Source organism: Monodon monoceros, unplaced genomic scaffold (assembly GCF_005190385.1).
Source record: "Monodon monoceros isolate NGI ecotype Baffin Bay Population unplaced genomic scaffold, NGI_Narwhal_1 Super_Scaffold_16, whole genome shotgun sequence".
NCBI classification, from domain to species: Eukaryota; Metazoa; Chordata; class Mammalia; order Artiodactyla; family Monodontidae; genus Monodon; species Monodon monoceros.
Window position 1 is genome coordinate 8,186,896 of NW_021703772.1, and position 23,812 is coordinate 8,210,707.

General features: G+C 40.0%; 1 protein-coding gene across 3 annotated transcripts in view; it reads left to right on the plus strand.

The window, feature by feature from the left end:
* PDE6D (phosphodiesterase 6D) overlaps positions 1 to 22,707 on the plus strand; it is a 52,498-nt gene extending 29,791 nt beyond the window's left edge. For all 3 annotated transcript variants that reach the window (XM_029225925.1, XM_029225927.1, XM_029225928.1), the window contains exons 2-5: positions 18,615 to 18,703; positions 19,254 to 19,379; positions 20,117 to 20,222; positions 22,106 to 22,707. In XM_029225925.1, coding sequence (XP_029081758.1) covers positions 18,615 to 18,703; positions 19,254 to 19,379; positions 20,117 to 20,222; positions 22,106 to 22,187 — 403 coding nt within the window. In that variant the 3' untranslated portion in view covers positions 22,188 to 22,707. The remainder of the gene's footprint in view (positions 1 to 18,614; positions 18,704 to 19,253; positions 19,380 to 20,116; positions 20,223 to 22,105) is intronic.
* Positions 22,708 to 23,812: the final 1,105 nt, after the last annotated feature.

The window sequence follows — 23,812 nt, forward strand, 5'->3', positions numbered from 1 at the left end:
CTCTCTCTTCTCTCTCCCTTTCAATCTCTCTCTCCTCTTATATTAAGGAATCTCACAGGATCTTAGATGTGGTACCTTTTTCTAGTTAAATGTGTGCATTCAAATGACCAGCAAACAGATATTTATCTTTACAAACTATCCAATCTCTAAAAATAGTATGAAAATACAAAGGAGACTGTGCTATTTATTTATAATAATAATTGCCCATTTAAAAATGATTCCTGGGCTTCCCTGGTGTCGCAGTGGTTGAGAGTCCGCCTGCCGATGCAGGGGACACGGGTTCATGCCCCGGTCCGGGAGGATCCCACATGCTGCGGAGCTGCTGGGCCTGTGAGCCATGGCCGCTGAGCCTGCGCGTCCGGAGCCTGTGCGCCACAACGGGAGAGGCCACAGCAGTGAGAGGACCGTGTACCTCAAAAAAAAAAAAAAAGAGAAAAATGATTCCTTATTGTAAAGCAATTATACTCCAATAAAGATGTAAAAAAAAAGTTATTCCTTTGTACTCGATCACATTTCAAGCTAATAGAGCTAATGGTCTTTCTTGTTTTCTCTGGCATAGTTTAGGAATGTGCCCCTGTTTTGACTTTGGTAGCATCTTTAAGAGATTACATTTTCCAAAGTTTATAATTCTAAATTGTTACTACAATGGCAGGAAAAGATTATTTCTAGAATTTGATTATTTTTTAAGGAAGACTGAAAACGATAACCAAGTTCTAAGTAAATAAGAACAGTACAGTAGGGACCCTCCTGGCCGTCCAGTGGTTAAAACTCCGCACTTCCACTGCAGGGAGTGGTAACTAAGATCCCGCATGCCACAAGGCACAGCAAAAACAAACAAATAAAAAAACCCCAACTGTACAGTAACTCTAAGATACCTGTTAATAAGTGCCATGAAAAAGAGATAAATTGTACTTTACAAAGTAGAATAAAAATAAAATGCTAATTAAGAAATTAGTCCCTTTTTTGCCTTAATTCAAGCATAATCCTAAAATAAAAATTCTTCCTAAGAAAAGGTACCCTATAAAAAACTAATATTGACTACCATTATGTTGAGTACCCTAGACCTAATAATTTGTAAGCGATTTCTTCATTGTTCATCCTTCTTAGCCCTATTACCCCCCCTCCAAAATAAAATTTTTGCTAATTACTTTTGGCACACTGGAAAGGTACTGGTTGATGTGACACAAAAGCCAGGAACTCACAGCTAAAGATTTCCCTGTTTTTGCTATAAATTCAATGAGTGGGTACACTTCTGCCCTCAAGAAACCCATAATCAAATTAGGGAAACAGTAACTAGTACACAAAACACCTGCTAAAAGCCTATGAGAGTTCAGAATAAAGGGAAGTGTAATGGGGAGCAAGTACTAGAAAATCAGACAGAAGAAGACAAAAATAGGCATTGAGGAGGGCCATTTGGCAAGTAGAAGCTCATTTTTAAATCTTGATTCGTTCGGAGATGCCTGGTTATAGTGTCTGTTGTAGCCAGGAGGTACAAACATGTGGCCTGGTAATTCTGCCCCTCTGTTTAAAGAAGCCGCACACACTGCCTTTAGTGAAGTGAAACTAGTGACACCAGAGTTGACATGGCAGAAGCTGCTGCAAAGATTAATCTGATCAAATTCAACAGATCCTACTGGAATTCTCTCCTTCTGCAGAAGTTACTATATATTAGAGTAGTGAGGAACCCAGGTCCAAATCATCACTAAAGAGAAAAGCTTCCAAAGAAAGAAAGAAATTCAAATGACCTAGGGCATGAAACATTAGGCCTGTCCTTTGGTTAATAATTAGGAAGTGATTTCTACGAAAGCTATTTGTGCTTTTATTTTTAAGTAATATACAGATTAAAATTTTTTCGAACAGTATAAAAGGTTATATAGTGAAAACTAAAACTTTCTTGCAGTTTAAAAGCTGGACTGTTTTTTTTTTAAATCAAGTGGAGGAATAAATTATATATGAAATAGGGAGCCTCTACAGGCTTTAAGTGGGAGGAATAAAGCAATGACAGAGGAAGTGAAGATTTCTGGCAGTTTGCAGGTTTGGTCAGAGAAGGAAGAGAATTCCTATAAAGCCTTCTGGATTTTTCATCATATTAGACCTTTCCCACTCCTAGATTATAAAAAAGATTCCCGCATTTCCCTCTGTATTTTTCCCCTTCCTTCCTCCCTTTATTCCTTCCTTCCTTCCTTTTTTAACTTTGATCTATCTGAAATACATTTTAATGGAAGGAGTGAGTTAGAGATTTAATTTTTCTGTATGGCCACCCTTTTGTCCTAACACTATTTATTCACTAGTCCATCTTTTTTGCCACTGATTTTAAATGTCTCTATTAATATATACTAAATTCCGTATGATTTTTTCTATTCTCTTCCATTGGTCAATTTTCTGTTCTCTTCCATTGACCTGCCTAGTCACGTTCAGCTCTACACACTATTTTAATTACTATAGCTTTATAAGTTTTAATATCTGGAAGGATGTATTTCTTGTTACCTTTTTCTTGTTACTTTTCAGGATTTTCCTGATGATTCTCATATTGTCCATATGAATTTTAAAATCAGTTTACCTGGTTTTTTAAAAATCCTATAGTTACACTTATTTGGATTGCATTAAATTTACAGATTAATCTTTATGACATTAATTTTTCCATCCAAAATTAGGGTCTTTCCATTTATTTAATATTTCTTTTGTGCCTCTCAGTTGCATTTAGAGGTTTTTTTTTCTTGCAGAACTTACAACTTTCTTGATATGTTTCTTCCTAAGTATTTAACTTTTTTGTTCCTTTTGCTTGTGAGATTTTTCATTCCATTATATTTTCTGCTATTTGTTAATATAGTATTAATTTGGGGCCAAGCATCCTTATTTGTTTATTATTTACAGTAGGTTTTCTTTTGATTCTTTTGGGTTTTCCAGATATATAATCATATCACTTGCAAATAATGATAATTTTATTTTCTCTTTTCCAATTTTTATATTTCATATTCTTTTCTCTTATAATTGTATTGTCTAGTACCTCCAGAATAAAGTAAATAATAGTGGTGCTAGAAGGTATCTCTGTCCTACTTCTGACTTCAAAGGGAATGCTTCTGGTGTTTCCCCATGGCTTACTTTACACTAGCATCTTTATTTCTCCTTACTCAACACTTCTTGACCCATTCTCTTCCTTGAAAACAAAATATTTCTTTTCATCCATTGTTTAAAATGTATATTCCTCTTCCATAGCCTAATAGTCACCCTCAACTCTGCATCATCCAAAGACTGCAAACTCAGGATATAGGAGAATGAGCAAACTAAGGGAGACCTGAACTACTAATGGTTGAAAGAATTAAAAGCTGTATTTTACCTGTGAATCACTTCATGAGCAGTCAGCTTCACCTAGAATAGGAGCCAGTGACTGAAACCAGCATTGCCATTGGCTTGAGCAGTTTGGTGTTTCTAGAAGTGCTGAAGACTTAAGAGTTTTTCTGGGTCTTTTTACAAATAAGTTGTTTTCATTTCATTAAGAAAAAAACATGGTAATTTTTAAAGTTGTAATAGAAACAAGGGTGAATTTTAATCTTTGGAGGAAAGGGTAAGAAGGAGCACGAAGACTAAGACAGTTGTTTTATCGTTGCTCTATTCCCTTTCATGGGGAGGCAGCGGGAACAGTGGAAGAAGCTTCAGCTTCAGAGTCTGACCATCTTTCCAAATCCTGGGCTGCTGCCTCTCAACTGTGTAATGTTCGTTACGGTACTGAACAGCTCTGCTTTGTTGCCTTTCTCTTAGTCCCATCACACGATGAGAAGCTGCCATTTTTGGGAACAAGTTTTGCTCTACAACATTTACGGCATTATATGAAAAGGACAAAGGGTGTTTCCTTCTCTCGATGGAAGTAAAGACTGGTCACACTTGTTGTATTTTAGAGGGATTTTCTTGAGGTGATATGGGTGCCTTTGCTCTGCAATTGGTACATCTGGGGCAATTATAGCCAGCTTCTGCCAATGATAATTATTGTGTCTTTGTTACTCCCATTTTCCTCCGTCATGGCTACCTCCACAGGGGTCCTCTAAGCTAAAGAAAGGTTTCTTCCCACCTCCTTTTATCAGCTTGTCTGGTGTGGTCTTGTGGTGATCATAACACTTGATTAGGTCCCCAAAAGGCCACTCAACTCTCTTGATCTTTCTGGTTCCTCTCCTGAGAGACTTCAAACAAGTGCCCAAGCTGACCAGAGAGCATAGAGTTGCATGGGGCATAGTATATTCACTGTGCCTAGATGAGAATGGGGTACAGGAAGGGATAGGAAGGGCTGTGAAGCAGAAAGGGAGACTAGAGAGATGTTTGTGCCACAATGTAAAGAATTTTAAATGCCAAGCTAAGAAGTTAGGAAGTTTTCTCTGAAGTGAGTCTTTTGAAGGTTTATGAAGAGGAAGTAATGATATGATCCAGCTCGTACTTTAGGAACGTAACTCTAGTCACAGTGCATTCGATTGTAAAGGCTAGACAAGTGGAACTTCAATTTTATTGCACATAGAATTGCTTTTTTTTTTATTTATTTATTTTTGGCTGCATTGGGTCTTCCTTGCTGCGCGCAGGCTTTCTCTAGTTGCGGTGAACAGAGGCTACTCTTAGTTGCGGTGCACAGGCTTGTCATTGAAGTGGCTTGTCTTTGTTGGGGAACACAGTCTCTAGGCACCCAGGCTTCAGTAGTTGTAGCACGTGGGCTCAGTAGTTGTGGCTCGCGGGCTCTAGAGCGCAGGCTCAGCAGTTGTGGTGAACAGGCTTAGTTGCTCTGCAGCATGTGGGATCTTCCTGGACCAGGGCTCGAACCTGTGTCCCCTGTATTGGCAGGCAAATTCTTAACCAGTGTGCCACCAGGGAAGTCCAGAATTGCTTTTTAAAATGAGCATCCCCTGGGACTTCCCTGAAGAACAAAAAAACCCCAAAGTTAGCAGAAGGAAAGAAATCATAAAAATCAGATCAGAAATAAATGAAAACGAAATGAAGGAAACGATAGCAAAGATCAATAAAACTAAAAGCTGGTTCTTTGAGAAGATAAACAAAATTGATAAACCATTAGCCAGACTCATCAAGAAAAAAAGGGAGAAGACTCAAATCAATAGAATTAGAAATGAAAAAGGAGAAGTAACAACTGACACTGCAGAAATACAAAAGATCATGAGAGATTACTACAAGCAACTCTATGCCAATAAAATGGACAACCTGGAAGAAATGGACAAATTCTTAGAAATGCACAACCTGCCAAGACTGAATCAGGAAGAAATAGAAAATATGAACAGACCCATCACAAGCACTAAAATTGAAACTGTGATTAAAAATCTTCCAACAAACAAAAGCCCAGGACCAGATGGCTTCACAGGCGAATTCTATCAAACATTTAGAGAAGAGCTAACACCTATCCTTCTCAAACTCTTCCAAAATATAGCAGAGGGAGGAACACTCCCAAACCCGTTCTACGAGGCCACCATCACCCTGATACCAAAACCAGACAAGGATGTCACGAAGAAAGAAAACTACAGGCCAATATCACTGATGAATATAGATGCAAAAATCCTCAACAAAATACTAGCAAACAGAATCCAACAGCACATTAAACGGATCATACACCATGATCAAGTGGGGTTTATTCCAGGAATGCAAGGATTCTTCAATGTACGCAAATCAATCAACGTGATACACCATATTAACAAACTGAAGGAGAAAAACCATATGATCATCTCAATAGATGCAGAGAAAGCTTTCGACAAAATTCAACACCCATTTATGATAGAAACCCTGCAGAAAGTAGGCATAGAGGGAACTTTCCTCAACATAATAAAGGCCATATATGACAAACCCACAGCCAACATCGTCCTCAATGGTGAAAAACTGAAAGCATTTCCACTAAGATCAGGAACAAGACAAGACTGCCCACTGTCACCACTCTTATTCAACATAGTTTTGGAAGTTTTAGCCACAGCAATCAGAGAAGAAAAGGAAATAAAAGGAATCCAAATCGGAAAAGAAGAAGTAAAGCTGCCACTGTTTGCAGATGACATGATACTATACATAGAGAATCCTAAAGATGCTATCAGAAAACTACTAGAGCTAATCAATGAATTTCGTAAAGTAGCAGGATACAAAATTAATGCACAGAAATCTCTGGCATTCCTATACACTAATGATGAAAAATCTGAAAGTGAAATCAAGAAAATACTCCCATTTACCATTGCAACAAAAAGAATAAAATATCTAGGAATAAACCTACCTAAGGAGACAAAAGACCTGTATGCAGAAAATTATAAGACACTGATGAAAGAAATTAAAGATGATACAGGTAGATGGAGAGATATACCATGTTCTTGGATTGGAAGAATCAACATTGTGAAAATGACTCTACTACCCAAAGCAATCTACAGATTCAATGCAATCCCTATCAAACTACCACTGGCATTTTTCACAGAACTAGAACAAAAAAATTCACAATTTGTATGGTAACACAAAAGACCCCAAATAGCCAAAGCAATCTTGAGAACGAAAAACGGAGCTCTAGGAATCAGGCTCCCTGACTTCAGACTATACTACAAAGCTACAGTAATCAAGACAGTATGACACTGGCACAAAAACAGAAAGATAGATCAATGGAACAGGATAGAAAGCCCAGAGATAAACCCACGCACATATGGTCACCTTATCTTTGATAAAGGAGGCAGGAATGTACAGTGGAGAAAGGACAGCCTCTTCAATAAGTGGTGCTGGGAAAACTGGACAGGTACATGTAAAAGTATGAGATTAGATCACTCCCTAACACCATACACAAAAATAAGCTCAAAATGGATTAAAGACCTAAATGTAAGGCCAGAAACTATCAAACTCTTAGAGGAAAACATAGGCAGAACACTCTATGACATAAATCACAGCAAGATCCTTTTTGACCCACCTCCTAGAGAAATGGAAATAAAAACAAAAATAAACAAATGGGACCTAATGAAACTTCAAAGCTTTTGCACAGCAAAGGAAACCATAAACAAGACCAAATGACAGCCCTCAGAATGGGAGAAAATATTTGCAAATGAAGCAACTGACAAAGGATTAATCTCCAAAATTTATAAGCAGCTCATGCAGCTCAATAACAAAAAAACAAACAACCCAATACAAAAATGAGCAGAAGACCTAAATAGACATTTCTCCAAAGAAGATATACAGACTGCCAACAAACACATGAAAGAATGCCCAAATCATTAATCATTAGAGAAATGCAAATCAAAACTACAATGAGATATCATCTCACACCAGTCAGAATGGCCATCATCAAAAAATCTACAAATAATAAATGCTGGAGAGGGTGTGGAGAAAAGGGAACACTCTTGCTCTGTTGGTGGGAATGTAAATTGATACAGCCACTGTGGAGAACAGTATGGAGGTTCCTTAAAAAACTACAAATAGAACTACCATACGACCCAGCAATCCCACTACTGGGCATATACCCTGAGAAAACCATAATTCAAAAAGAGTCATGTACCAGAATGTTCATTGCAGCTCTATTTACAATAGCTAGGAGATGGAAACAACCTAGGTGTCCATCATCGGATGAATGGATAAAGAAGATGTGGCACATATATACAATGGAATATTACTCAGCCATAAAAAGAAACGAAATTGAGCTATTTGTAATGAGGTGGATAGACCCAGAGTCTGTCATACAGAGTGAAGTAAGTCAGAAAGAGAAAGACAAATACCGTATGCTAACACATATGTACGGAATTTAAGAAAAAAATAATGTCATGAAGAACCTAGGGGTAAGACAGGAATAAAGACACAGACCTACTAGAGAATGGACTTGAGGATATGGGGAGGGGGGAGGGTAAGCGGTGACAAAGTGAGAGAGAGGCATGGACATATATACACTACCAAACGTAAGGTAGATAGCTAGTGGGAAGCAGCCGCATAGCACAGGGAGATCAGCTCGGTGCTTTGTGACCGCCTGGAGGGGTGGGATAGGGAGGGTGGGAGGGAGACCCAAGAGGGAAGAGATATGGGAACATATGTATATGTATAACTGATTCACTTTGATATAAAACAGAAACTAACACACCATTGTAAAGCAATTATACTCCAATAAAGATGTAAAAAAAAAAAAATCTACCTAACTTTTATTTAATACATATCAGTGTAAAATGTGAGTGAAGTAGAAAACCAGAAGGAATTAAAGTTAGGTTTTATTTGAAATGCTAAAACTAAGGGAGCCATCCCTGCCTTTATTTTTTCCAGGTTAAGCTACTCAAACCCCTAAATACAATTTCTGCTCTCTGTATATCTAATATTTTAGTATATACGTATTTATAAGTATAAAGTAGAATTAGATCTTACCTGTTCTCTTAAACAGATGAAGATGGGAAAAGAAATGCTGTTTAATATATGAGCAACAAAAAGCACTGCAACAGATATTCTAGGAATTCTAAGGTTTTGAGTGAGTAAAACCAAAATCAAACATTAACTAGGGCTTCCCTGGTGGCGCAGTGGTTGAGAGTCCACCTGCCGATGCAGGGGACGCGGGTTCGTGCCCCGGTCTGGGAAGATCCCACATGCCGCGGAGCGGCTGAGCCCGTGAGCCATTGGCCGCTGAGCCTGCGCGTCCGGAGCCTGTGCTCTGCAACGGGTGAGGCCACAACAGTGAGAGGCCCGCGTACCGCAAAAAGAAACACAAAAACTATTAACTAATACCACTAACTTTTAATTTTTCCCTATTGAATATTATACAGCGTTTAAGATAATGTGCTTTTATTAGAGAATTTGAAATAGCTCAGAAGAACTTCCTTTTTTTTTTTTTTGCTTTTTCCAATCCTGAATAATTATGATATAATAATGTCCTACATTTGTATCATGTTTAACAGTTTATAAACCATTTTTGTAGGCATTTCATATAATCCTGCAATAACCTTAAGGCTTTGGTATTATCGGTAGTTGACAAACTAAAACTCAGGCAGGATAAATGACTTATCTAAGATCACACAGCTATTATGTGGTAGAATTGAACCCTAATCCAGGTGTTCTGCTCCAAACCAATTTTGTTTTCTTCTCTGTCAGCTTTTCCTTGTGACTGTATACTAATATACATTGTGGTCTCTATCTTCCCCCCACAATCCACATGAATCCCTGAGACTTATAGGTGAACACCTTAAATAAATATTTTTAAATAGATCACTTAGTGTTGAAACACTTCCATGTTGCAGATAAAAATTTAGGTATCAGAGCACAGTCATTTGATAATAAAACCAACTGGACTGATATAAATAAATAATTGGATTTAAAAATAAATGGGAGAAAAGACCAATCTCCACTGCATAATTCCAAATAATTTATATAGTTATTCTTACCATGGGGAAGTGGAGTATAACTCCCACCCCTTAATTTAGGCTGTGTACAGCAACTACCTTCTAAGAGTAAAATATGGAAAGAAGGGGAAAAGACTGTTTACAATGGAGAAGACTGACAAGCACTGCCTCAGCCAAGCGATTGAGGTCAACATCAACAGTGATGTCATGTTGATAGTATGTGCCCTTGACACGATGTGATGAAAATGGCACTTTACATCAGTGATCTTCCTCCCCAAAACCCACAATCATGAGAAAAAACATCAGACAAACCCCAATTGAGAGACTCTCAGGAAATACCTGACAAGTGCTCCTCAACAAGGTCATCAAAAACAAGGGAAGTCTGAGAAATTCTCACAGCCAAGAAGAGCTTCAGGAGACATGACAACTAAATGTAATGTGGGATCCTAGGACAGAAAAAGGACATTACATTAAAACCAAGGAAATCTGAACAAACTGTAGACTTTAATTAATGATAATGTATCAGTGTCGGTTCATCAGTTGTGACAAACGTAAATGTTTATAATAAGGGGAACTGGTGTGGGCTACATGAGAACTCTACTATTTTACAGCTGTTCTGTAAATCTAAAACTATTCTAAAATTAAAAGTTTATTCAGGGACTTCCCTGGTGGTGCACTGGTTAAGAATCTGCCTGCCAATGCAGGGGACACGGGTTCAATCCCTGGTCCGGGAACATCCCACAGGACACGGAGCAACTAAGCCCGTATGCCACAACTACTGAGCCTGCGTTCTAGAGCCTGTGAGCCACAACTACTGAGCCCGCGTGCCTAGAGCCCGTGCTCTGCAACAAGAGAAGCCACCACAGTGAGAAGCCCGCGCACCGCAATGAAGAGTAGCCCCTGCTCTCCACAACTAGAGAAAGCCCACGCGCAGCAACAGAACCAATGCAGCCATAAATAAATAAATAAAGTTTATTTTTTAAAAAAAGACTAGAATAATACTTGGTAAACCAGTTCCCTTCTTGGTGAATTGCTATGAATCAAAATGTTATATATCTTCCATCCTTAGATTGGTGTCAGAATGGGAGTTAATATCATTAGAGAATTATCTCAATATCATTGCAAATTATCCAGCTTGAGTATGAATTATCTTGAAGGAAATGAGTAAAGTTCTTTGGTTTTAAGTAAAGAAAACCCACAAAATTATCAGAATAATGCCCAAATATAAGGTGATCCTGAGTATAAGGCAATTTCTTATCTTTCCAATGAAAAAATATTTTTACATACATATTTAAGATCATAATTTTAATAATATATGAATTTAGAAATATTATTTCCCTCCACTTGTCCCTTTTTATGAAACAATGTTGCCTAAATTTTTTTACATGCAACTTTGATGTCAATATTTGGCACCTAGTAGGTTGTCAGTAAGCATTTATTGAGTGAATGATAGTTTGAGATCATTGAGATATATGGAGAGCCCTGGATCACTCTGAGGATCCACTGAAGGTTTTTGACCAGGAAGCTAATACACAAAGGTGGAGTGGTATTTAGCCTTTTCTCAGGGGAAGTGGAGATATCACAAATCTGCTTAAGGGAGGCCAAGGTGTGGCCAGGTGTTGGCCTAGGGGCACAGACGGAGCCCTGACTTAGGAGTCAGGCAGATTTGGACTTAGAAACTGCTGGAAGCTGAGTGGTCCCAAGAGTCTCTCTGAGGAGGTGCCACTGAAGCCAGGACCTGAGGGTGTAAAGAGTAAGGGCAGAAGCTCTCGGACGGGCATCACCCAGGCAGAAGAGACTCTACTGTCTCGGAGACAGAGGAAGGAGCCCACTGTGGCCAGAGGATAGTGACTGGCGACCTTGGAAACCATGGAAAGGACTCCATTTTTTTTTTTAAGTGGAAAGGAAAAAATGGGATTGACATCTAATTTGCAGTCCTAAAAAACCACTTCCTTCTGTGAGGAGAATGGGTTGGAGGAGGAGTCAAGAATGGAAGCAAGGAGGCCAGACTGGAGATGATAATTAATAATAATAATAATAATAGCTAACACACTGCTTACTAAATGCCCAGGGACTGTTCTAAGCACTTTACATGAACCAACTCATTTAAGCGTGCTCCCCAGTTAGCACCCTCTTTCATTCTCGAAAGTACCACGGATTTTTTTGAAGTCTAGTTGCTGTACAATATTATATAAGTTACAGGCATACAATAAATATAGTGATTCACAATTTTTAAAGGTTATACTCCATTTATAGTTATTATAAAATATTGGCTATATTCACCATGTTGTTCAATATATCCTTGTAGCTTATCTTATACCTAATAGCTTGTACCTCTTACCTCCCCTACCCCTATATTGCCCCTCCCTATTCCCTCTCCCCACTGGTAACCACAGTTTGTATGATAAGTTCCAGGAAGCTATGAATCAGCCAATTAACGTTTTCAGGGGGGCTGATAGTGGGAGTGTTCAGTCTCCTCTACCCATCATTTTCAAACCATCCTATGAAAGCCACTAACCAAGACAACTCTACAGTACAATATGAAGGTAGGAAAAGCTGTGGAATCTCATCTCTGAACTTCCTGAGGCCCTTCCTTTTTGTTCCCTTCTGTCTTAACCCTGTCTCTTGGTTCTGAGTTTATGTGGGCATTTCTATTTGTCTCTTTTTCTCAGTGTCTTTTTTTTTTTTCCTTTAACTTTCTCCCTTGAGTCTCTTTCCCTGTTTGTGTGTGTTCTGTGTTTCTTTCCTCTTTACTCTCTTTGCCTTCCCCATTCCCTCTCTCTATTCTCTTCCCTTCCCCTAATCTCATTCATTCTTTCTTCCTCCCTCAACTGGCCGGTGAGGTCCTGGCGTGTACAGTGAATGTGTTCTGCTTGATATATAAAAATTGATACTGACAATTTCCGTTTAAAACTAATTAAGGCTCCCAAGAGCCAGTGTACTCCTTCCAAAATGCTTCTATAGATGATTGTTACAAAGTATTTTAAATCTTTTTATCCCAGTTCCTGCATTCACATCTTTGGAGGAAATTTACCTAGTACCCCACTCATCTAACTGATTTCTTCCAATCCCCACACCTTCCCTTCTTACTCCACCACCACCTCCCGACTGCCTTCTCTACCTCAGGTCTGTCCCCAGCTCCTGCTCTGGACTGCACCTAAATCACACCAGACCACATGTTGAGCCAAGTGTCTCTCATCCTTCCATAATGTTTGTCTTGGTTTCTTTCCTTTGTTACCTTTCTGAGGCTTGATACTTTACAAACTATTGCTTTTGCTCTGAAGCTTATTTTTAAGCTGCTCTTACTTTTACGTATGAGTGCTTCCTTTGCCTGCCTAGTTCCGAATAGCGGCTACCAGGGACAGCTCTCTTCCAAGCAGAGGCTCCCTTAGTAACAAGCATTCCTTTGTGCTCATCCTGCATATAAATCACCAGGGAGCTTTTAAATGAGAAAAGACCTGGCTGACCCAGAAGGTGGTATTTATAAATAGTCCTCCAGCCTCCCCTCTTTAAAGCTTGTCCACCTAATCCTCTCCTCTCTCAAGATTGGAAGTGACTTGACCTTTGAGTCTTAAAACTCAGGCTCTTTTTCTTTTAAAAATCTGGTTGGCAAAAAGCTGTTAAAACAAAAATGTTCTCGGCAGGATGATGATCAGTCATCAGAGCTTGCCTTTCATTTCCGACATTTTCAGCCAAATATGCTTCCTCTTCTGTGGACCAATTTTTCACATTGTTATTATTTTAAGACACTTACCTCAATAATTTATTTCTTTTTACTGATAGGCTATCATGGATTTGTATTTTTATGATTTAGAAAGCTGTTCCCAAATGACTGCATCTCTATCATGAACTAAGAGCCTTCCTTTTCACTCCTAAAATCACAGAACTTGGAGGGGCTCTAAGTAGCCTCAATCCCAGCATCACTGGATGTTGTATTATTTACTGAAGCTAAAATCTCATAGGTTTTTGTTAGGATTATGAAATGAAGCACATGATATAGACACTAATAGATAGTGTCTATTTACCTAGTACCCCACTCATCTAACTGGTTTTTTCCAATCCCCACGCCTTCCCTTCTCACTCCACCACCACCTGCCAACTGCCTTCTCTACCTGAGGTCTGTCCCCAGCTCCTGCACTGGACTGCACCTAAATCATACCAGACCACATATCTGATTAGGGTACATGCAGGAACTGCCTAATTGTTGAATTGGCCAAAGATTTTTTTTTTTTACTATATTTCCCAAAAAGATAATTAAGTCCTTAATCTGATTATTTATAAAGAGAAGAGATGCTTATATTAGACAAACCATGTGTTTTTAGCAGCCTCTCTCCCTTGTTATAAAATGGAGGAAACTTAAATTCACTGTCCACTAATTATCAGAGAGGTTGCTCTAATTTAAGGCTGTTTTCTTTTCATCCCCTAACAGACGGAAGAGTAAGTCCTGGTCCCAGGCTTTTCCTTGCTGACTTGGGCCAGGGGTAGTAATTCTTTTTCTAGAAGCTACTAGGTCTGATCCATCTGTTGCTTTGTGGGGAGAACCCCTTCCCCAAGGCTTTTCTTGCAGTAGTTTTGCTGGAATGTCCTACTTGCATGTGAGCCTGGAACTTTAGAAGTAATTTTAGTTCTGTTATTTAATTTAAGAAAGTTTGGTGTCCAGTGTGGCTGTATTTGTACATAAGAGACTATCTGTAGAAAAAGGATAAAAAACTTGTACACAGCAGGTTGAATAAGTACTGTGTCTTCTGAAAACCTTGGGCTTAAGTGTCTAAGGCAGTTCTGTTTAGATCAGCGCTCAGCGTGGACTTGCTAGAGCGTAGTATCTGTTGTTTTATTTCTCCAGTTGGGGAAGCTGTCTCTTAATATATGGAGACTCTAGAATGGGTAAGAATATGTGTAAAAAAAAAAAAAAAAGAATATGTGTAGTAATTAGAATTGTAGGACATGGCCTAAGCAAGTATGGATACTTTTGACTTGCTTTTGGATTTAGTTGTTAAAAAAAAGTGGAGTGTGGAAATATGAAACAGAGGAGAGAAAACCACGTAGGTACAGCAGAGCAGCAGTATTCAGCAATACAGTGAGCATACAAGGAGGGTTTATTAGGATTATACACACGGAGAGGAGAGTAGCACAACCAACACAACTTCAAAGCAATGGTGGGTTCATGCCGGGGGACAGTGCACAAGCAGACCAAGGGCATAGGAAGCTTAGGGTACCCATCACATTCAAGGCACACTACTAGATAACCCTTGGTTCTCTTTTGTGACTTTTTTTTATATAGCAGCAAAACTTAGAAAGAATCTCTCCAGAGGGTTAAATGTAGTACCATTAAGTACGTAATGATGCTAATCAACTGTGTTGTTCAGGGTTCTTCACTGCAAGCTACCAAACAGTGAGAAAGGCCCTCAAAGGCTCTCTGGCGCTTTCAGAACTGACTGCAGTTGGAGGAACAGGGGAAACACTGCAGAAAAGGTGGGGTTGGCACTACCTGCTGCCCCACCCTGAAGAAATGCTGACTTTTCCTCAAATCCTTGTGTGACTACAGCTTCAGGGCCCCAGGTGTCCAAGCCTAGGTCACGTGCTTGCCCCCAGCTGCACCATGACCAGGAGAGAAGGATCTGGATCTTCTAGTTGCTGTAGTGCAAAGCAGTCACTGCCTTCCATGGGGGAAAGGAGGCTGCAGGGTGCTGGTTGGGAAGAAGGTTTGGTTGCTAGACAGCAAAAAAAAAAAAATAAGGCATGTAAACTCTATCTATCTGAAGCTCAGTGTCTTCACAGATGTTAACCATCTTTCTCAGGCTCAGCCAGCATGCATGGAGAATATTAATTTCATTTTCCTTTAATGATTTGTTCATTGTTTTTAAAAACAAAGACAAAATAACTTGGGACTATCTTTTTAAATTCAGTCTTTATCAAAGTTGTATGTGTACATCATTTAGAGTCATAGTTCTACCCAGTTTCTAATGAAGAACAGCATTCCATGTGCTCCCATTCCTATTTTCTACTCCCCAGAGAAAACTATTTTCAATTCTTTCTAGCTGATTTATTTGGTATTAATCTTGATATTTCTAAATAGCACACTGTGGTTATGTCTTAATGTTTCCGTTTTGGGCATTATTTATCAACTTCCCACGATGGAAATGAGTTTTGTTCTTTCTCAATACTTTATGCTTAATCACACATACACTCTCTTCTCCTTCCCCCATCCTCCCAGGATAATTGTATTGGATCCATAGCCTGTGTTTTTATTATCATTACATCAACACTGTTTGCAATGAAGCCATGTAGTATAATGTAACTACTACTTTCTCCCAGTACCACCTTTGATTTTTCCCTGATGTTAATAATTGTCTTGGTTTTTTAATTCATTTGCTTCAATTTTCTATACTTCTCACTGATGTGACCCCCAAATCTCCCCTAACTGAATAAATCCTCTTTCCATATAAACACATTACATATTCTATGAATTTCATCTTTTTTTTAAAATTTCATCTTTTAATTTTTTGGGTTTTTTGGCTGCACGGGGTCTTCGTTGCTGCGCACGGGCTTTCTCTAGTTGCGGCGAGTGGGGGCTACTCTTCGTTGCAGTGCGCGGCTTCTCATTGCAGTGGCTTCTCTTGTTGCAGAGCACGGGCTCTAGGCGTGCAGGCTTCAGTAGTTGCAGCAACGCGGGCTCAGTAGTTGTGGCTTGCGGGCTCTAGAGTGCAGGCTCAGTAGTTGTGGCGCACGGGCTTAGTTGCTTTGTGGCATGTGTATCTTCCTGGACCAGGGATCGAACCCATGTCCCCTGCATTGGCAGGCGGATTCTTAACCACTGTGCCACCGGGAAGTCCAAATTTCATCTTCTTAAAAAGAAATCTCTTCCTAAGTGTTCTGACTTGCTCCTATCTGGACCCTGGACCAGTCACCCTCCAAGCCTGCTAAGGAGCTGTTGTCTTGGGGTCTCCTTCAACATCACTCTAAGGACCCCTTTACCTGTCTCTTGTTTTAGATCCCTTCCTTCCTCGATTCAGTGTCATCTTCTTCCTTGGTCTTCCCTGTCATTTTGAAGGAGCATGTTACCATTCGTTTCTTTTTTTTTTTTAATTAATTATTTATTTATTTTTTGGCTGCTTTGGGTCTTTGTTGCTGCTTGCGGTCTTTCTCTAGTTGCAGAGAGCAGGGGCTACTCTTCGTTGTGGTATGCAGGCTTGTCATTGCGGTGGCTTCTCTTGTTGCGGAGCATGGGCTCTAGTTGCGTGGGCTCTAGTAGTTGTGGCCCGCGGGCTTAGTTACTCCACAGCATGTGGGATCTTCCTGGACCAGGGATCGAACCTGTGTCCCCTGCATTGGCAGGCAGATTCTTAACCACTGTACCATCAGGGAAGCCCACCATTTGTTTCTTGCGAAAGTAAAGGTCTTTTTAGTTTTAGGAATCATTTCCTTGAGAATTTTAAAGGCACTGCTCCATTTTTTTCTGTCCTCCAGAGTCCCTGTTGAAAAGTCTCATTCATTCTGATTTTGACCCTTTGCGTAACAACTTATTTTCCCTCTGGAAGCTTCTCTTTAACCTTGATGTTCTGCAAGTTCACAATGATGTGAGTTGGGCCCTCGCTGGACCTTTTCTTGAATTCATTTGTTTGATGACTTCCTCTCCTTGGTGTTTTCTGTTCTTTCTCAAATTCCTGCTAGTTAGATGTTGAACCTCTTGTACTGATGTCCAGTTTTTGTATCTTTACTCTCCTGTTTTTTATCCTTGTAGTCTTTTTCTTTTTCTTTCTGAAATAATCTCTCAACTTTGTCTTCCAAAGTTGTTTGTGGAGTTGTTTGGTTCTGCTATCAAAATGTATATTTTCCTAGAGTTTTTTTTGTCCTCTGAACATACTTTTTTTATTTAATTGGTATTGTTGATGCATTTATTGTATGATGAGCAATACAGAAACAAGAAAATATAAATATGTAAGTTAGAAGGCATTTTCTGACTGAAAGAGATTATCAGTTGACCAGTCTCAAAAGTTGTAACCTTGAGCCAAAGAAAAATCACCTAAAATACACAAAATTCAATGGTATACAATTTTTAGTACAGTATTTATAAGGATTATGGTTTTTTTAAGGTTTGTTTTTTTTTTTTTTTTTTTTTTTTTTGGCTGCTTTGGGTCTTAGTTGCGGCACACGGGATCTTCGTTGAGGCATGTGGGATATTTTGTTGCGGTGCACGGGCTTCTCTCTAGTTGTGGTGCATGGGCTCCAGGGCGCATGGGCTCTGTAGTTGTGGCACATGGATTCCAGGGCACGTGGGCTCTGTAGTTTGTGGCACTCGGGCTGTGTAGTTTGTGACACTCGGGCTCTCTAGTTGAGGTGCATGAGCTCAGTAGTTGTGGTGCACTGGCTTAGTTGCCCCACAGCATGTGGAATGTTAGTTCCCTGACCAGGGATCGAACCCATGTCCCCTGCATTGTAAGGTGGATTCTTTACCACCGGACCAGCAGGGAAGTCCCTGTAAGGATTATGTTTTGCTGGTTGTTTTTGTGTTTGTTTTTAATGCTCATTTTTAAAAGTTTATATCTTCCTCTGTAGTCTTTTTTTTCCTCTAAGTTGCTTTTCTTCCTCTTTGTTTTGGTCTGTCTTTCATAGTAAATGCTTTCTTGAGTTTCTAGTGATCCTTGGTTATCTTCTCATATTTAAGAGCAGGCCACTAAAAAGCTACTTGAGAGGTCTGAACTTGTGAGTAAAGCTTATGGACTGTGATCTTCACTGTAGGGCAATCTGCCTGAGTCATTTACTGGAATTTCTCTCATATCTGTTTCTTTAGGTCTTTTATCTTGGCTGGTCATATTCTGTTGGAAAATTTTAAATTTTGCACTGTTCATTTTCTACCTCTTTCTTGCAATTTCTAGATGTGTACAGTCTGAGTTCTCATGTCGTAGACAAAAATATCTCCCCTGGGTCTCTGCTTTTTCCTTTAAATGCCTTTTGTACTCTCCTAAACATTCTTTTTTTTTTTTTTTAAATAAACATTCTTTTTTTTTTTAATAAATATTTTAAATAAATATTTATTTGGCTGTGCCAGGTCTTAGCTGCGGCATGCAGGATCTTCATTGCCGCATGCGGGATCAAACCCGGGCCCCCTGCATTGGGAACATGAAGTCTTAACCACTGAACCACCAGGGAAGTCCCTCTCCTACACATTCTTATTTGCTTTCTTGGCACTTAGCAGTCAGGCCCACTTACTAAAAAATAAACAAGAGTTGATAGGAGCAAATCTGAAACACCTAGAGTACAAAGTAGGAGTCACTTCAGTGCCTTGTTTTTCCTTAATATATTGATCAGAAATTGGATGAACCTTCGGGATGCTGAGACAGGGAAGATACTCTGGCAAGGAACAGAAGACCTGTCAGTCCCTGGAGTGGAGCATGAAGGTACTTTCCACCCTTTGTCTGCACAGGGCTGATGACGCAGAGCAGGGCTAGGTATCAGGGAACTGAGTTAATGGAGACCCACCAGGGGACGGGCCTCTGCAGGCATAGCACGTCAGTCCACGTGGTGCTGAGATGTCTAGTTTCTTTCTTATGTTTCTTTCTCCTACTTCCCAAAACCCACCTCGTGCTGAAATTTTAGCATTAGAACATACCCAAAGATACAAAGATCTCAACTTTTTTCTGAAAGAAACTTTGTGTTTTTATCTCCCTGAAATAAAAGAAAAACCCAGGGAACAGAATAGAAAGAAGGTTCCCATTCAGCCCCTTTCCTGATAAGAGGAGCTGGGTAAGGCCTTTAGATGCACTAAATCTATTGTTCCTTGAAGATCTTTCAGTCAAATGCACTGGACCAGTTTGGGACCTCTGCCTTTAATTAAAGTGTAATTCTGTTACCAAGGCATTTTATGAAATTTAACATAGATAATATACACTCTAAATCATCTCTAAGAAGCTCCCAGAAATGCTTTCAATATTTCTTTTTCTTTACCAGCCCGTGTTCCCAAGAAAATCCTCAAGTGCAAGGCAGTGTCTCGAGAATTGAACTTCTCTTCAGCAGAGCAAATGGAAAAATTCCGCCTGGAACAAAAAGTTTACTTCAAAGGGCAATGCCTAGAAGGTATTCTGCTGCCAACATGCCTGAAATCTGGGCTTAGGGACAAAATCTGGACAGGGACAGAAGTCAAGACCCAGTGAACTAAAGCACTGCTTTGATAACATTTATTTTGCAACTCAGTTTGTGATAGGGTTCCTACACGCTGGCAGACTGGGGAGCCCTGGCGAAAAGAAGCAAAAACAAAGCTGGCAACTACAAGGGGCTCTGAGCCCAACAAAAGGGTTACTGACACTGGAGGGCCTGAGGGTGGTGCCTGCTTTGTCACTGGCGTGGTATTATAACATGGTCACAAGGAAGCTGCTGGTTAGGGCCTGGTACAGTGCTCTCCATACAGTCTTGTACAGATTTGACTGGCAAGGCCACTCTGCATTGAGTTTTTACCGTGAAGTCTAAGAGTGTACATATGTGTCTTAGAGCTGAAATTCCAAGTGAAAAGGCCTGTTCTGTACTTCCATACTTCCTGGATGTATATAATTTACATCCAGCCTACTGCTAAGAAAATATTGCTGGCCCTAGTGCTTTAGATCCCAGAGCATAGGGAGCAGGCCTCTAGTGTGGTTCAGGGGACACAGCCTGAAGGGGGCTTCCATGTCCTTTCTTATGCCTCTGGCCTGGGAAGTTTCTGATGGCTTCAGTGGTGCTTCCTGGGGTAGGAAGAGGCTTGCCCTAAAGGATGGGGACATGGAGCCCTGAGACTCTGCCCAGGGTGCCAGCTCACCTGCTTTTCCTTCTTCCTTCAGAATGGTTCTTCGAGTTTGGCTTTGTGATCCCTAACTCCACAAACACCTGGCAGTCCCTGATAGAGGCAGCGCCCGAGTCCCAGATGATGCCAGCCAGCGTGCTAACGTGAGTGAGCGGGCCGCAGGAACTGTGGAGGTGTCTAGAAGCAGGAATTCCAGGCACGTGGGACTCGTGGTCCCGTTCAACAGGCAGGCAATCTAGGTTGAGAACAAGGGTAAAAGAGTATCCAGTGGTATCCGAAGTTATAGCTTACTGACATTTGTCATGTGAAAAAGACAGTGTGATAGAATGGAAAGAATTAGAAACTTCAGATTAAACCTTTAGACTAAATTCCTGATTAACCATGACTAGCTGTGTAATCTTGGACAATGTACTTTACCTCTCTGGGCCTTATTCTCCTCCTCTCTAAATGTAGAATTAATAATTATCTCTTACAGAGGTATAGTGAGGATAAAATGAGATGATATGGAAGGAAACTGGCATATAATATATGTTAAGTCTATGCTAATTGGCTCCCTTTCCTTACTATCAAACTTTGCTACTCTGTACTTTGTTTGAATGGCCTTCAGTGGAATCTGGCAAAGTCCTAATTCTGTTTTAGAGGATAATATTTGGTTATAGTTTTTCAGAGACTAGCTTACAATTTTAATAGATATGCTTCCAGCTCAAAGAATAATTAGTTTGTCCTTTGTCCCCAAAAGTCAGTCAATAACTGCCTACCTACCATTTTTCTCTTGGGAAAAGATTTTAGTCTTTTAAAAGTTTTAGCAATATTGCCTAGTAACAAATTATTCACACAGATAATTGTGCAATATTGGATCATCTCTTTAAACAGGTCCTTTATGAAAGCCACATTGAATTTGTAAATAGAGGTTATTTATTTTATAAGTCTTGAATAGATTTTTAATTTGTATAATAGTAGGTATTTTTATATTCCATCAACCAGTCAGATCTTGAGTTCCTTATTTACCTATTTTATAATTAATTACTAGCAAGAAGATATCTGCTGGATATTAATTACCCTGGGAAAGTACAGTGTCATATGTAGAAGGGCATTTTTTTAGATTTTATTAACCATTATTTGACTTATTCTTGTCCAGGCCTGATTTCTTTCAGGTATTAACACCACTAAGTCTGTGATAACATATTTAGTTTATTTAAGTTATGTCTTACTTTTTAGAACCCCAGAGTAGTACCACTGTTGCCTTTAACTTAGTACAAGAGTAGTTTGATTTGGAAACACTGAGATAACCACCAAGAAAAATGAAATTGCACACTGTATACAATACAGGTGCATTGTTTGGGGTTCTTAAGCCATAAGCCATAGAAACTGACTCTGGCTTACAGGACAGCATTGAAAGGGTAGGGCTGAGACCTGAGAAACTCGAAAGATGCAGGTGGCAGGAACTGTGGATGGTTTCCTCAAGGAGCAGCTGTGGGAAGGATCTTGCTCAGGGGAGAGAGTCTGATTGGCCCAAATTACATCCTGTGCCCACCCCTTTGCCAGGCAAGGGGGGAGCCACTTGGTTGACCCATGGACTGGAGATAGGGTGGTTCCCCAAGAGAAGAACAGAGTGCTGTTACTCAAAGTGAGGAGAATAGATGCAGGACAGGCCAACCCACAGCTGTCCACCAGAGTAAGTTTTATAGGAAAAGATACGTCCGCAGGTTTCCATGTGAATCAGAAAGTCAGTCATATTTATAGGCACCGCTGTGTGCAAAGCACTCTAAAGGCCTTAGGTATACTGTGGATTAACACATGCTCCCTCTTATGATTCCTGAACTTGAAGAAGACCTACCTAGTCACATAAGTTAAATGTCATGTTAGACATCTAACCCCATATGGACACAGATTTTAATATCCCCAAGCCAAGGTTATAGGTGAGTGCATGTCCACAGGCCCAGCAGACCCAGATTGAAACCACTTTGTGGAAATGAGATCTGTTGTCTAACACGCTCACTCTTTCGCCCTCTCTTCTTACTTATAGTGGAAATGTTATCATAGAGACAAAGTTTTTTGACGACGATCTTCTTGTAAGCACATCCAGAGTGAGACTTTTCTACGTTTGAGAGAAGAATATGTGTGCATTTCAAGAATTCATTTTTTTAGGGGGAAGGAAGAAACTGTTTACTTTTTTCCTCTATACATTTGATTTTTGACACTTCCACCCCTAATTCCCTCTACGGCAAAACCCACCTGCGGCCACCAGGGGACCAGCTCTGTGTAGGTAACCAGATGGCTTTTTTCTCTCAAGCCACCATCTTCAACTGACCAGATTAAACTCCCAATCCCAGACCAGGGCAGAGGGCATGCCTCAACTCCTTTTTGGAGTAGACACAGAGACAAACACATACCACAAGCTGTTCCCGTCACCCTCCCTGCCTCCTTCTTGGGCCCTGCAGGCAACACATCTTCCTTTGGCCCCTGGTTTTGGAAAAATTCAAGTTCCTGACCCACATTTAGTTTTTTCCTACCATTTCTATTTCATACATTCTCATACATTTAACTTGTAAAATAGACTGTGATATTATTGTTACATAGTGAATTAAAACATATGAATTAAAATATTCCTATGTCTTTAGCATGGCATTGCTTTCACCTCTCCTTTTTTTGGAATGTGAACCTGGCTCCATGATGGGAAGAAAGACATTTAACAGACCAGACAGTAGGATCACAGCTATATTTTACTCCAGAGATCAACTGATAGATCTTGTGGTTCCTGAGTGCTTCAGTTGCTGCTTTCCAAGAAGGTACAACATACCTGAACAAGACCCATGACCTTGACATTTGTCTTTTAGATGTGATATTTCGTGGTTCTCTTCCACAACATACATGCACCCTCTGCTTGTTTGTACTGTTTTTAACTTTTTCCCTTCTTTTATAATGTGCATTTGTTCAAGAAGTTTCCAGAAAGGTTAGAAGTTCTAAGTTGGTAGAGTAAGGACTCTTATTCCTAAATGAGAAACTAGAAGTTACAAAATGAAGAAAAGATCTCCCTAAACTCAACTGGAGAACAATGGGAAGGCATCCAGGATGGGGTGGGATGCTGAGAGGCCTTAAAACCAGTGGTCAGAGGAAGCCCATGTGACAGAGAAGTAGTTATATGTGCAGTGCTTCCAAGTCTGACAATAGAGAGAAAACTAAAAAGGGCTCTCTTTCAGGAACTTACCTCTGAGCTACCAGTAGCCTTCACTGTCCTTTATAAAATACCAAAAATTAAAAGTTTTCTGGTTCCTCCTGTAGTAAGGTCTGAGGCCAGAGGAGGGAAAATACACCGAGAGATGGGCTCTCCTTGGTGTAGCCCCTGCTTCTAGATTCCTGCTCTCCTTCCATCTGTTACCTCAAAGGGCCTGTTTGCATATGTGGGTGGGGAGGAGAAGCAGTACATTTTTAGTATACTATCGCCATCTTTCAGTGATGACTCCATTCTTCACATTAGATCTGTTATCTTCAAAAGCTAATTTTTAAATACCAAAGGTTGGATAAAAAAAAAAACAACAAGGTAAAAGTGAATCAAGCTTTTCTTTTGCTTTCCAAAACTGCCATGTCTTTTCTCAGAGTGAACCTGTCTCCTTCCCTTTTCCTGGACTATATCTTCTCCCCAGAGTCCCATCAGGGAAGGCTGTCAGGGGCCTGGACACATTCTGATGGAGAAAGGACTTCCCAGGGAAGGCTTCTCCACCCGCTTAGACCT